We start from the raw sequence: 14,740 nt of genomic DNA, 5'->3' as shown, positions 1-14,740 counted from the left end.
CTAGCCCAATATCCTATCTTGCAACATGGCCAATGTCAGGTGCTTCAGAGGGAATGATCAGAACAGGCAATCAGTGAGCGATCCATCCACTGTTGTCCACTCCTAGCTTCTGATAGTCAGAGTCTAGGAACATCCAGAGCATGGCATGGCACCCCTGACCATCTTAGCTAATAGTCACTGACAGAACTATCTTCTATCAATTTATCTAATTGTTTTCTGAACACCATTGTAGTTGTGCCTTCACAACATTCCCTGTCAACAAGCTCTACAGCTTGACTGTGTGTTGTGTGAAGAAGTATTTCCTTTTGTTTGTTTCAACCTGCTGCCCATTAATTTCATTGGGTGACCCCCAGGTCTTGTGTTATGTGAAGGAGTAAATAATACTTCGTTATTCTCTTTCTTCATACCATTCATGATTTTATAGACCTCTATCAAATTCTCCCTTATTCGTTTCTTTTCCAAGATGAACAGTCCAATTCTTTTTAATCTCTCTTCATAGGAAAAGCTGTTCCAGATCCTTAATCATTTTGATGTTCTTCTCTGTATCTTTTCCAATTGTAATATATCTTTTTTCAGATGGGGCACCCAGAATTGTATGCAGTATTTTATCTGTGAGCGTACTCTGGATTTATATAGTGGCATGATGATATTTTCTCTCCTACTATCTATCCCTTTCCTAATAGTTCCTAATATTCTGTTAGCTTTTTTGACTGTAGCTGCACAGTCAGTAGATGTTTTCAAAGAACTATCCACGATTCCAAAATCTCCTGAGCGCTAACAGGTAAATTAGATCCCATCATTCTGTATGTATTGTTGGGATTATGTTTTCCAATGTGTATTACTTTGCATTTGTCAACATTGAATTTCATCTGCCATTTTGTTGCCCAATAATCCAGTTTTGTGAGATTCCTTTTTAACTCTTCACAGTCTGCTCTGGACTTAATTATCTTGGGTAATTTTGTATCATCTGCAAATTTTGCCAACTCACTTTTGACCCCTTTTTCCAGAATATTTATGAATATGTTTAACAGCACTTGTCCCAGTACAGATCTCTGGGGACACCACTATTTACCTTTCTCCATTGTGAAAACTGACTATTTTTTGTTTCCTGTCTTTTAACCAGTTACTGATCCATGAGAGGACCTTCCCTCTTATCCCACACCTGCTTACTTTTAAGGGACCATGTCAAAAGCTTTCTGAAAGTCCAAGTACACTTTATCCACTGATCACTCTTGTCCATGTTTGTTTGTTGACTCTCCCGATCAAAGAATTCTGACAAATTAGTGATGCATCATTTCTCTTTACAAAAGCCATGTTGACTCTTCCCCAACAAATTGTGTTCATCTCTGTGTCAGATAATTCTGTTCTTTACTATGATTTCAACCAATTTTCCTGATACTGAAGTTAGGCTTACCGGCCCATAATTGCCATGATCATCTCGGGATCTTTTTTTTTAAAATTGGTGTCAATCATCTGGTACAGAATTTGATTTAAATGATACATTTGATACCACAAATAGTAGATCTGCAATTTCATATTTGAGTTTCTTCAGAACTCTTGAGTGATTACCACCTGGTCCTGGTGACTTATTAATATTTAATTTATCAGTTTGTTCCAAAACCTCTTCTAACAGATGCCTGAACCTAGGACAGTTATGCAGATTTGTCACCTAAAAAGAATGGCTCAGGTGTGGAAACCTCCCTCACATCCTCAAAAGTGAAGACCAATGCAAAGAATTCAATTATCTTCTCTGCAATGGCCTTATCTTCCTTAAATGCTCCTTTAGTACCTTGATCATCCAGTGTCCCCATTGATCATTTGGCAGACTTCCTGCTTATGATTACTTAAAAATTTCTGTTATTTTTTGAGTCTTTGTCTAGTTGCTCTTCAAATTCTTTTTTGGCCTGCCTAACTATACTTTTACACTTGACTTACCAGGGTTTATGCTCCTTTCTATTTTCCTCAGTAAGATTTAACTTCCAATTTTTAAATGATGTCTTTTTGCCTCTAATTGATTCTTTTAGTTTGTTGTTTAACCATGCTGGCAATTTTTTGTGCTCTTGCTTTTACTTTGGGGTATACATTTAATTTGATCCTATCTTATGGCGTTTTTTAAGAGTTTCCATGCAGCCTGCAGGCATTTCACTGTTGTGACTGTGTCTTTTAATTTCCATTTAACTAGCTTCCTCATTTGTGTGTAGTTCCCCTCTCTGAAGTTAAATGCTACTGTGGTGGCCTTCTTCTTTGCCCCCAAAAGCCTGAATAATTATACAAGCTATCCATACTTCTATCTTTATTCTGCCAAACTGGGCTGAAACGCTAGCAAGAACAGATTCTCTCATGAGATTTCTGGTACTTCCTGCTTGCATTACAACTAGTACAGCCTTTCTGGTGGCATTTTGGCAATTCTGCTTCTAGTCCTGGCCAGCCATGTACAACGGACTAGCAATTGGGATAGAGGAAAAGATACTCTCTACAATTTAGAACTCAGAAGAAAGTTTCTTTGAGATAGTTCTTATTTTATCTGAACCAGTTGGCTCCACATTTAATGTCAAATTGCGCTCTTTAAACAAACCGCTTATTCAGTCTAGCTGAATGTCTGGGAAATCTGGCTGTGTTTAGTACTTTCCATTTCACTACTGATTGATTTGACAGGTTATGGCTATAGGTGCTGTGTGAATTATCTCCCTTATGCTTAGCTTTAAAAAAACCCACACACATATTTCTTTTCTGTAGTCTCAAACCCCTTTCAATGGGAGATTTAGTAGTAGAATTTGGCTTCTTCTTTTTTCCCCTTCCTATTGATTGTAAAATGACATTATCCTTTAGTACATTTTTCTCCACTTATGGAATCCAATTCTCTAACTGGCCCCATAAATACAAGTTTAAAAAATAAATCCCCCTATGTGGAGGCAGCTAGAATTGTGTTAAGATTTTTTTTTTAATTTGGAGAAGTGAGGAAAGGACAATTCTACCTTCAATTTTCTTTATCCTGCAATTGTTTTCTAAGATAGGAATATAGAGACAGCTGCATGAATAGCTTGCTGTTGGTGGGAAATTCTTCACTGGAATCCATTAAAGGCACTGAATACAGAAGATATATTGGTGACACTTGTATATGTCTAATCCTTATTTTTCTGGAGGTCTAGGAAGAGTAGTTGGGCATGTGAACCCTTGCCTTCTTCATGGGCTGATATCAGCACTAGCTTCTTTCTTAATCTATTATTTTCCACTTTCTTAAGTTTTTCGAGTGCAACATGGACGGCAGCAGATTCAGAGGAAAGAAAAATATTTCAACCTAGAAGGCAATCAATAGCTCCGACCCCATTCGTACAATTTGTTATAAGTCTTTCTTTTAAAAATAACATCTGGGCATTTTTTTAATATAAACTCAAATGAAAAGGAGCAAACTGATAGCAGATCTGGTGCCATTAATCCCATGAGCAAGATCAGTCACTCATGCCATTAGACCCATGATGCCAGTGTTAACAATTCATCATATTGCTGGCAATTAAATATTTACCAAGATATCATTATCAACCACTGCACATCAAAATTAGATAAAGAACAAGATGGTAAGTTAACAGTAGGAGTTTGTTATCAAGCACCTGATCAGAATGGAAACCAAAATGAATGGCCAATAGCAGAAATCCAAACCACTACCAAAGGGGAGACTAATATCACATTCACTAACCCTCAGCCCCTAGTTCATCCACTCCTTGCAGTCAGATGATTTTCCAGTGCCCTTTTAAACTGTTGGCAATGCCTTGATTGCACTTCTTAGAGTATTGTTTCTACCCAGAGCTCCTGCCTAAGTACCATTTTCTTGCCCATTGCCTCACAGGTGTTTAGAATGTCATAGAAACATAGGGCATAGGACTGGAAGGGACCTTTTGGGTCATTAGATCCACTACCTTGTTATTGCAAGCAGCCCCATCATATAATCATGACATGGTTAATACCAGGAGTTGAACCCAAGATCTCTAGAGCTGACACATGATTATCTCCAGTGGAGCTGGTTGAAAGTTTTCCATTGTAACTGTTTTCCCATGGAAAATTGGGTTTTTGATTGAATGAAAATACTCACAAAAAGTGTCTGCTATCTGTGGAAAAATTCAAAATTTTGTTAAAAAAACTAAATGTTTTCAGTCAAAAACTGAAAACATTATGGCTGCAAATGTTTTGGTTTTCAGTTTTTCAATTGAAAGTCAAACTCTTCTGTGGGGAAAAAAAGAAGTCTAAGCAGATCTACTCTTCAGTACTAGCTGACCAAGCTGGCAGCAGTGGCAGACTCATTTCCTTTATGGATCAGACACAAATGGATAACACACATTGAACTTTGGGGTCTTCAAAATTCAGATATAAAACTAACCTTGGACCTACCACATATAATATTCAATTCCAGTAACAGAGTTGATGGAAAATGAAATCAATGTGGGAAAATGTAAAGTAGGATAGAGTAAAGACTAGAGACTAAAAATACTGAGTGGAAAATACACCCTCAAAGGAGATTTTCTTCCAAATGAGCACCAAGAAAGAAGTTTGGTGTTCATAGAGAATAGAACTCTAAAACCTTCAAAGAGTAAGTAAAAGACCAGAAGATAAATTCAGCTGTTAAACACAAATAATCTTATCACATCATTTAAGCACTTCATAAAGGAAAAATCAAAGCACAACTACAAAACAGGGAATAACTGACTAGGTGGTGCTGCTGCTGAAAAGGAACTAGAAAGTTATAGTGGATCATAAATTGAATGTGAACCAACAATATGATGTAGTTGCAAAAAAAAAGCCTAATATCATTCAGGAAAGTTGCCTGCTAATCATCTCTTAAGAGTGACTATAATTTAAGTGCAAATTTAAGTCAAGACATACAGCTCAAGACCAGTGGTGTCTTAAAGGTACCTAGATTTATGTTAACATAGGTGGTCTGAGTGACTGAAAACAGCCACTGATAACCTAGTTTTAAAGAGTTACTTGATGGCTGAATTTACAAGGGAAGAATTATTGTGGGAATAGGAACTGTATCTCAACTGATGGTTGGGAAAGACAAATGATTGATGGTGCACTGTTTCCTTCCATCTTATTTTCCACTGTCAATTATTAACCCATTTTCATAGAATATTTAGGGTGTCTTATTCAATTTTGGGTCATATTACAAAGTAGTTTGCAGAAGCCTGCAACACAAATACACTACAAGTCAAACATAAATATCATTAGCTTGGATGGGATTTTAATTGGATTCTAGGCCTTAGCTGAAATTATTTGGTTTTAGATTTTTGGCAAATTTCCTATTTAAATACAATCTCTTTGAATTCTTTGCCTTCAGGCTTTAAGGCTGACCAAGATGACAGCAAAACTTTATTAAGTTTTCATTAAGTGACAGCTTTTAGAACAAATGCTTCTATCCTCAGCATAATATCCGTTCTATTAAAAAAAGTGAAAAATGACATCCCTGGATATCTTTTTTTTTTTAAACTATATTTTTCCTGGGCAATTCTGTAATTCAACATGTGAACAGATATCGTTCATTGTTCTTTAAGTAAGTGTAATGTCACAATGTGGTATTTATGTATATTTCTCAACTTGCAGAGGACCAGATGCAGGAGAATTAATTAATTTGAAGCACCAAAAATAGGAAACCAAAATAAACCATCTAAAGCAAAAATAATTTCTTTAGAGTTGACATACAGTCACCACATGAAATTAGCCTAATAAACAGAGGTTTAGCACCAGTGTACCAGATTGTTAAGGGTTGTGCTTAAAAACTCAAAGCATACAGTAAGAGTACCAAATATATTAATGAGCAGTTGAGAAATATAATGAAGTAGTGGTGTGATGTCTGAAGAGGTGGATGTTTCCATACACAATTTGTGTGGGACTAGATGGTTTATTGATGATACTTCCTTTGGAGTGCCTGTCTTTATCAAAAGTCACCAAATGCAATGAAAGAATGTTTCATAAAGAATAACAGGATTGGAATTCTTATTGTAGGACTATCCTACACACTTTCTCAGATTAATATGAAATAAAGTACAGAGTAAAGATGTTTGCAGCATGTAATTGTGATGAATAGCACATTCTTAACATTGATTACATTTATATCTTACAAGCTTTTTTGTAACCTATTATTCTTGCTCTGTACAGCAAGGCCTACCAACCACCGACCTACAGAAAGCTCTGTCTCCACTGGCTCGTCAGCAAGCAGTTTTGGCAGCGGATATAGCATGGATAGTGAAGGAAGTAGCAGCACCACAGGGGACAACAATCTGTTTCCTATTCCAAGAATGTAAGGCTTTTTCTTTAATACACTCTATTGTCCTGACAGTACTATGTACAGCACTTTCAGGCCTCAGGTTTCCTTATATGTCGTTTCTTCCCGACTTTTTACACAATATAACAGTTAATAGCATTTGACCAGACAGGACTTTTTTCAGAGTCCATACTTGCATTTCCCACTGTTGCACAATTAGAAATGTTGATAGCCCATGACACTGCAGCACAAACTAATGGCTGAAATACAGGAGCAATCTCATCCTCAGTCTTTCCATGTACATTTGTAGAGATGGGCTTGAGACACAAAGTGCTGGTGGAGAACAGAACTTCTGTCAAATTTGGGGATGTTCAATTTGGATTTTTAGTTTGGCCCCATTCTAGACACAGGTATTATCAGCAAAATTCAGATCCAAATCTGGATCCAAATCTCCCTAAAGTTTGAACATAGATTTATGGTTCAGGTCCATGTCTGTGGTATCATCAACGTTTGAGGAGGACTTCTTCATCAAGTCCATTCTCTTGCCAATATAGGGTTATTCTCCACAGTCTAACAAGTTTCACCACCAGGAAGTTTATCCTGATTTTACAAAACTAAGCTTTACTACTGTTAATCTTATCCACTGCTTCTAGTCATAACCCTTGTACCACCCTAGATAATTCCTCTTTTCTTTTGATGTTTAGAGGGGACTACAAAACATTGGGTTGTCTGAGACCTAACAGCAACATAACTGCCATTACCAGAAAGGAGGGTGGATGCTGAGCACCTTCAGTAGAGAAACTCTGATTTTCTCCAGCTGTGACTCATAGAATCACAGAAGATTAGGGTTGAGGGATCTCAGGAGGTCATCTAGTCCAACGCCCTGCTCAAAGCAGAACCAGCCCAGATTAAATCATCCCAGCCAGGGCTTTGTCAAACCACAGTTTAAAAACCTCTAAGGATGGAGATTCCACCAACCCCCTAGGTAACCCGTTGCAGTGCTTCACCACCCTCCTAGTGAAAAAGTTTTTCCTAATATCCAACCCAAACCTCCCCCACCACAACTTGACACCGTTGCTCCTTGTTCTGTCATCTACCACCACTAAGAACTGCCTAACTCCATCCTCTTTGGAACCCCCAATCAGGTAGTTGAAGGCAGCTATCAAATCCCCCTCACTCTTCTCTTCTGCAGACTAAACAAGCCCAGTTTCCTCAGCCTCTCCTCATGAGTAATATGTTCCAGGACCCCTAATCATTTCCGTTGCCCTCCGCTGAACTGTCTCCAATTTGTCCACATCCTTCCTCTGGTTGGGGGCCCAAAACTGGACACAATACTCCAAATGGCCTCACCAGTGCTGAATACAGGGGAATAATCACTTCCCTCGATCTTCTGGCAATGCTCCTAATAATGCAGCCCAATATGCCGTTAGTCTTCTTGGCAATAAGGGCAAACTCTGGACTCATAGCCAGATTCTTGTCCACTGTAACCCCTGCTCCTTTTCTGCAGAACTGCTTCTTAGCCGGTTGGTCCCCAGTCTGTAGCAGTACATGGGATTCTTCTGTCCTAAATACAGTACTCTGCACTTGTCCTTGTCGAACCTCATCAGATTTATTTTGGTTCAATCCTCCAATTTTTCTAGGTCACTTTGTATCCTATCCCTACCCTCCAAAATATCTGCCACTCCTCCCAGCCTAGTGCCATCTACAAACTTGATCATGGTGCAATCCATCCCATCCTCCAGATCATTAATGAAGATGTTAAACAAAACTGGCCCCAGGACCAACTCAAGGAGCGCTCCACTTGATACCGGCTGTCAACTAGACATTGAGCTACCACTGAGTCTGATGATCTAGCCAGATTTCTATCCATCTTATAGTCCATTCATCCAACTCATATTTCTTAAACATGCTTGTAAGAGTACTGTGAGAGACCATACCAAAACCTTTGCTAAAGTCAAGGTATATCATGTCCACCGCTTTCCCCACATCCACAGAGCCAGTCATCTCATCATAGCAGACAATCAGGTTGGCAAGGGCATGACTTTCCTTTGGTGAATCCATGCTGACTGTTCCTGATCACCTTTCTCTCCTCCAAGTGCTTTAAAATGGATTCCTTGAGGAACTGCTCCATGATTTTTCTGGGGACTGAGGTGAGGCTGGCTGGCCTCTAGTTCCCTGGATAGTCCTTCTTCCCTTTTTTAAAGATGGGCACTATATTTGCCTTTTTCCAATCGTCTGGGACGTCCTTCGATCACCATGAGTTTTCAAAGATAATGGCCAATGGCTCTGCAATCACATCAGCCAACTCCCTCAGCACTCTTGGATGCATTGCATCTGGCCCCATGGATTTGTGCATGTCCAGCTTTTCTAAATAGTCCTGAATCTGCTCTTTCACCACTGAGGGCTGCTCACCTCCTCCCTATACTGTGCTGTAGTCTGAGAACTAACCTTGTCTGTGAAGACAGAGGCAAAAAAACCATTGAGTACTTCAGCTTTTTCCACATCATCTGTCACTAGGTTTCTTCCCCCTTTCAGTAAGAGGTCCACACTTTGCCTGGCCTTCTTCTTGTTTCTAACATACCTGTAGAAATCCTTCTTGTTACCCTTCATATTCCCTGCTAGCGCCATCTCCAGTTGTGCTTTGACCTTCCTGATTTCACCCCTGCATGCTCGAGCAATATTTTTGTACTCCTCCTTAGTCATCTGTCCAAGCTTCCACTTCTTGCAAGCTTCCTTTTTGTGTTTAAGCTCACTGAAGATTTCTCTGTTAAGCCAAGCTGGTCACCTGCCATATTTGTTATTCTTTCTACACATTGGGGTGACTTGTTCCTATACCCTCAATAAGGTTTCTTTAAAGTACAGCCAGCTTTCCTCAACTCCTTTCTCCCTCATAGCAGCCTCTCATCAGCCTGTCCATCAGTTCCCTGAGGGAGTCAAAGTCTGGTTTTCTGGAATCCAGGGTCCATATTCTGGTCCTGTCCTTTCTTTTCTTTTTATCAGGATCCTGAACTCAACTATCTCATGATCACTGCTGTCCACATTGCCATCTACTTCTACTTCTACTTCCCTACCAATTCTTCCCTGTTTGTGAGCAGCAAGTCAAGAGGTGAATGGCCCCTAGTTGGTTCCTGCAACACTTGCACCATGAAGTTGTCCCCAAAACTCTTCAAAAACTCCATGTTTCTAAATCAGACCCACATTTTGGCCAGTGCCAGCACTATCAGTCCAGGGCTGTCTTGGAACCATTGCTCCTCTAATCTAGTGAACCTTTTCAAGGAAGACTTCCTTTCCTGTGCTTTTTCCCAGTACACTATGGTCTTTTGTTGCTCTGCAATTCTGAAAATTGATGGACAGGAGGTGAAAGCAACTTTTTTACAGGTTCTTGAATTTATAAAAGAAACAAAAATAATTTGTCCTCTAGAGTTTGTGACTTTCCAAAGTGTTTATCCCTTGTTGAAATGTAGTGGAATGACAAAAGACTGTAACTTATTAGACAGTAAAAGAAAATGAGCTATCAATCTTATTTTTAAGTTTCCCTTTCAGTATCTGGGAGTGAGGGGGGGAGAATGAGCTCAGGCTGATTAACTTTTTATTAAATCTTTCACTCACCCTCACTGTAGATTAAAACAAATTGTACTTCAGGGCAGCAAAAATTATTTTTAATTGTATTTTACAACCCAGATACATAGTTAGTTTATAATGGTTCCTAAAGCTAAAATACAAGTTCATGCAGTGTGAGGGAAGCCTGACCACTCTTAAACCACTCTTACTTTGGTCCTAGTGCTGCTGGCTATTTGAATATCTAGCTGAGAAAAATAATTAAATAGTGATACTAGAGGGATTATTTGATGAGGTAGCTAATTAGTAGTGTGTCATTGCAGATGTTAGACATTATTACAAGTATCAAGAAAATTAATAATTATAATAATTATTGAAGAAAGCATTTTATAAAATCTCTGCACTTGGGGAGTCATTTTTTTACATCTCTCATTTTCAAAGTGCCAGAGCTTGTATGAACCATCTGAAAATTACCCATGTCATTCATACCAAGTTCTGCTGGAGAATAAGGGGCAGATTCTTCATTGCCCAGTGCATTGTGTAGACATTTATGCCAGTGAAAAGTGAGTGTAAAATGCTACTAAACTAGGATAATAATGATTTGCACTGGAGGAAATAACTACACAATTTGCAGGGAATCTGACTATGGGAACTAATAATTCTCTGCCTATTTGCCAAACATCATAATAAAGTTCATCCCAAAAAAAGAAATACTTTGCTAAACCATTAAACTTAATTAAAAAATCTGTTTAATATTTACTTTTTCCCATCAGATTTTTTTGAGTTTTTTGAGTTTATCACAGACAAGGACAACTTCCTACTGCAATATGAAACTTAAGAGCCGGATCCTCAGCTGGTGTATATCAACTCTGCTCCATTTGACTACAATAGAACAATGCCGATTTTTACCAACTGACGATCGGACACTACATCTCTATCATGGTAGTGGTATTGGAAGTGTCAATTCAAAGTTGCAGTGTTCATTTTCTAGAGGATTGTAATTATGACTCAAAGCTTGTTACTAGAATAGTTAAGAAGTAAGCTGAAATAAACAACATAGGACGAGATACTGATCTCTTTTACTCCTATGTAGCTGAGGCAAAAACCTGTCCCACACTAACCAAGTGAATAGAGGAAATAACTCTTATTCTAAATCAAAGGAATTTTATCACATAGGATATCTGTCAATATCAGTCATAATAGGTGAGATCAATGTTACAGTGTCTCAATGATGAGTTATTTCTCATGCTTAATAAGAATGTAAGAACCTTCCCAACCTGAATTGTAGAGTAACAACAGTCATTAAAGGAATACTATGATTGAGCAAAAACCTGTCTTACTTTACGAGCCATAGTAATCTAATTCAAATATCTTGCTGAGGACACCTCTTATGGTATAAGAGTAGTCTCATGAATGATGTGACCAAGAACTTAGAGAAACAAGGTGAGTGAGGTAATATTTTTGTTGTGCAGGTTTCCTTTCAGGATGAGGACTGAGAGGTCAGATATGAAGTGCTCATTTTTGTGAAAAGTATTCACCCATGAGTGATATGGTGTTTTTTTGCCTTTTATATTTTTCTGTGGGAGTGCATTTCGGAGCATAGTGATTGTCTCGTTTCACCTATGTTGTTGTTATTGAGGCATTTAGTGTACTGGATGAGGCACTCTATATGTTGTAATAGGCATGTGTAGGACCTGTGGATCTTGAAGAGTGTTTTGCAGGGATGGTAGTGACCATTGTAGCATTAGGGCTATGTCTACAGTTTTTGCATGTGTTGTTCTGGCAGAGTCAGACACCACTTTGAGTTGATTGTCCTGGTCTGTGGGGAGCTTACTTCAGACTAGGACACACCAACTCAAAGTAGCATCTGACTCTGCCAGAACAACAGATGTAAAACCTATAGACATATTTCCACTGCTACTATGATCAACACCCCCCACATCACATTTTCAAGATCTGTGGGTCCTAACACGTATAACTCAACATGTGGTGTTCCTCATCCAGTGTGTTAAATGCCCCAATAACAACTATGTGGGTGAAACCAGAAAATCACTATGCTCTTGAATGAGCTCACACAGAAAAAATGAGAAAAGACAAAATCACCTGTGCATGAAGACTTTTCACAAAGCAATCAATCTGTATGTGAACTCTCAGTTCTCATCCTCAACCCCTTCAAAAGACAAGCCTGGGAGCTTACATTCATAACGTTGCTAGACACTAAAAATCAGCGACTGAATAGAGACACGGGATTTATGTCTTATTACAACAATCTATAACCCACTAAATTCCTCTGTTCCTCCCCCCCCCCCACCTGCTTTTTCCCCCTCCTTTCTTCCCTATGACTGGAGAGGTGTTAAAGGGCTACTTCACTTTGAATGGTCCCTTGAAATATGTGTTAACTATTTATGCTAAACAATCTGTTCCACCTTATATTTAGCTGTGACACTCACACAGTTCCCAGACATGAAGAAGCACTCTGTGTAAGCTTGAAAGCTTCTTTCTCTCTCCAGCAGAAGTTGGCCCAATAAAAGATATTACCTCACCCACCTTGTCTCCCTAATATCCTGGGACCAACATGGCTACAACAACACTGCATATGGCCAAGAACTTGTGTATATTAGAATATTATCTGGGATAATGATTGTGTAACTGAGATCAGTTTCTGGACCAGTTATTTATTTCACCTTTCCTCTTCACCATAACAGATTGTGGGAAGAAGAGAGATGTGATTACAAGCTTCTAGAAAAAGAATTTAGCATCTCTGAAGTGACTCTTCCAGTTGACAATGGGAAACTTTTTTTATAGAAACAAGAGTTTCTGCATGTTCAGTCACATTCCGTGCAAAGTTATTGCCTTTTCTATTATTTATGAAAAGTATTTGGCACCCTCTAGAGGTATCAGGAAGTAATTGTTTCTTCCCTTTTTGGACTGTACCAATGCCCTTTCTACTTAAGGACTTCTTTGTGCTTTGGTATCTTCAAGGCTTCCTTGACACCTACAAAACTGCTTTTTTTAACAGAGGGAAGATGGTCCAGAATGGACAAGAATCAGTAAAGCAATCAGGAGTGGGATTAACCGATGCAGAAGGTAAAATGAAATACAAACAACATTATAAATCAGTGCCTGCCAGTTTATACAAAAGAATAATTATTCTTTAAACCTGTCACATTATGAAGTATTATCTGAATCTGTGTTTATATTACAGTTTTAAGGCCTCATTCTGAGGACCTTGCCACACCCTAGCAATGTCAAGGGGCTTTCGTGCAAATGAGAATCAGACCTTATCTGTTTATTTAAGGTCATTAAATACCCATATTCAAATGAATAACAATTCCCATCTAGCAGTTCTTTTTGCCTTTCATGCTACTGGGGTAAAAACAAATGCTTGATATGATCTACGGAATTGATTCCATGACCCACTGAATTCAGTAGAAAGACTTCAGTGGACACTGGATCAGGCTCTTAGTACATTTCAGGCTATCCACTTCACAAAGGAAACATAACATGAGATGGCTCCATCCAAACATTAAGTTAAAATAAAGGGATTAATTTAACCTCCAGCCTCACTGCTGGTCATGTACTCAGATGAAACTCTTTGAAAATATTGGTTTGATGGGGAAGATCTTGGGTGTTTTTATTTAAATCTATGAGGAAAGTAATGTCCAGGCCAGTGAGGACAATGTGCCTGTCAGTACCCTGTGAGGTTCCCCACACAGCTCTCTCAAAGTTGCTTGGGCCATAAATATAACGCCCTCCTTCCCCCATCTCCCTCTCCCCCCCACCCAGTATTCCTGCCACAGGCATCTCTTCAGCTTCTCTTTTGTGAGGTACATCAACAGAATGAACTATCAAAGAATAGTGTTGGTGGGAATTAACATGATATAGGCAATGTCCATAAAAGGGGGTTGTGGGACTGCATTAGAGCTGGTCGGAAAACTAGGCTTTTTTTCATTACAAAAAAATGTGGTGAAAAATCAAAATCCCAAATATTTCCTCCAGAAACATATATCCTGCAGTTTTGAAATGCTGCTACAGTGCCTTATGGGAGTTGTAGTTTGGGTGTCTCATACTCCATTCTCCTATCTAGGCCAGGCTCCCTGGTCAGATTACATCTCCTATGATACATCAAAATTTCGCCTCTGGGTGAGAAGAGGAATCGAACCTATTATGGGAGTCATGGTGCATCACGGGACATGAAGTCTAGCTATGGAGCCTGGCCTATGTAAGAGAATACGAGCAGAAAGTTTTTGTGAAAAAAATTAAGTCAAAGCCCCAATTTTTCATTGAAAAACTGTTTCAATAAAATTTTTTTGCCCAGTTCTAACTAGAGTGAGGCCACAAAACTCATTTTCACTTGTAAGTATTAAGTCCCTACTTTAATCTGGGTCTGAAAGATTAGTACCCTGATCCCAGGTGCAACTATTAAAAACACCAAAATCTGGAGTGTTCATGGAAACAGCTTGTGTTTCAGTGTTTTATGCATATTTCTTATTCTCTAAACACTATTTTTAGAAGTGGTTATATTAATATTATTTCAACTGGTACTGCACAGTTTACTAGGCTCTTCTGTCAAATGATTCCCACTCAAAAGATGTCTGCCCTTAAGACACTGAAGCTTTCCATTTTTGAATTCCTGCACTGTTGTTTTTTAGTCATCCTGTGCACTTTCATTCTATCTGGTGATTAAAAATGAGAACCTGACTCTCCTCTCACAGTAAACTAAGTCTAAAGTAATGCCATTGAAGCCAGTGGAGTTACGCTGCTGTGAGAGAGTGACAGAATAATCAGGCCCTTAGATGGTGCTGGAGCCAATCTGATGAGTTCTTATTACTAGTACTCAAAGTAGTTCGGCAGTCTGGTTCAAAGGCAATTGTATCAAAATTGGCATGTCATATTTAAATATCTTTAAACAAATATAGGGATTTCGAC

At 38.7% G+C, this 14,740-nt stretch overlaps 1 protein-coding gene across 1 annotated transcript in view; it reads left to right on the top strand.

The window, feature by feature from the left end:
* The window catches only part of PCLO (piccolo presynaptic cytomatrix protein), a 470,221-nt gene that overhangs the window by 411,680 nt on the left and 43,801 nt on the right, over window positions 1-14,740 (top strand). Inside the window, exons 22-23 of the mRNA XM_067564601.1 lie at window positions 6,148-6,289; window positions 12,831-12,898. Of these exons, the coding sequence (XP_067420702.1) occupies window positions 6,148-6,289; window positions 12,831-12,898 (210 nt within the window). The remainder of the gene's footprint in view (window positions 1-6,147; window positions 6,290-12,830; window positions 12,899-14,740) is intronic.

This window comes from Emydura macquarii, unplaced genomic scaffold (assembly GCF_026122565.2).
Source record: "Emydura macquarii macquarii isolate MOO-44397 ecotype Brisbane River unplaced genomic scaffold, CSIRO-AGI_Emac_v2 contig_2636, whole genome shotgun sequence".
Classification (NCBI taxonomy): domain Eukaryota; kingdom Metazoa; phylum Chordata; order Testudines; family Chelidae; genus Emydura; species Emydura macquarii.
Note: the sequence above shows the minus strand (reverse complement) of the source record. Positions and strands in the feature narration are given on the sequence as shown.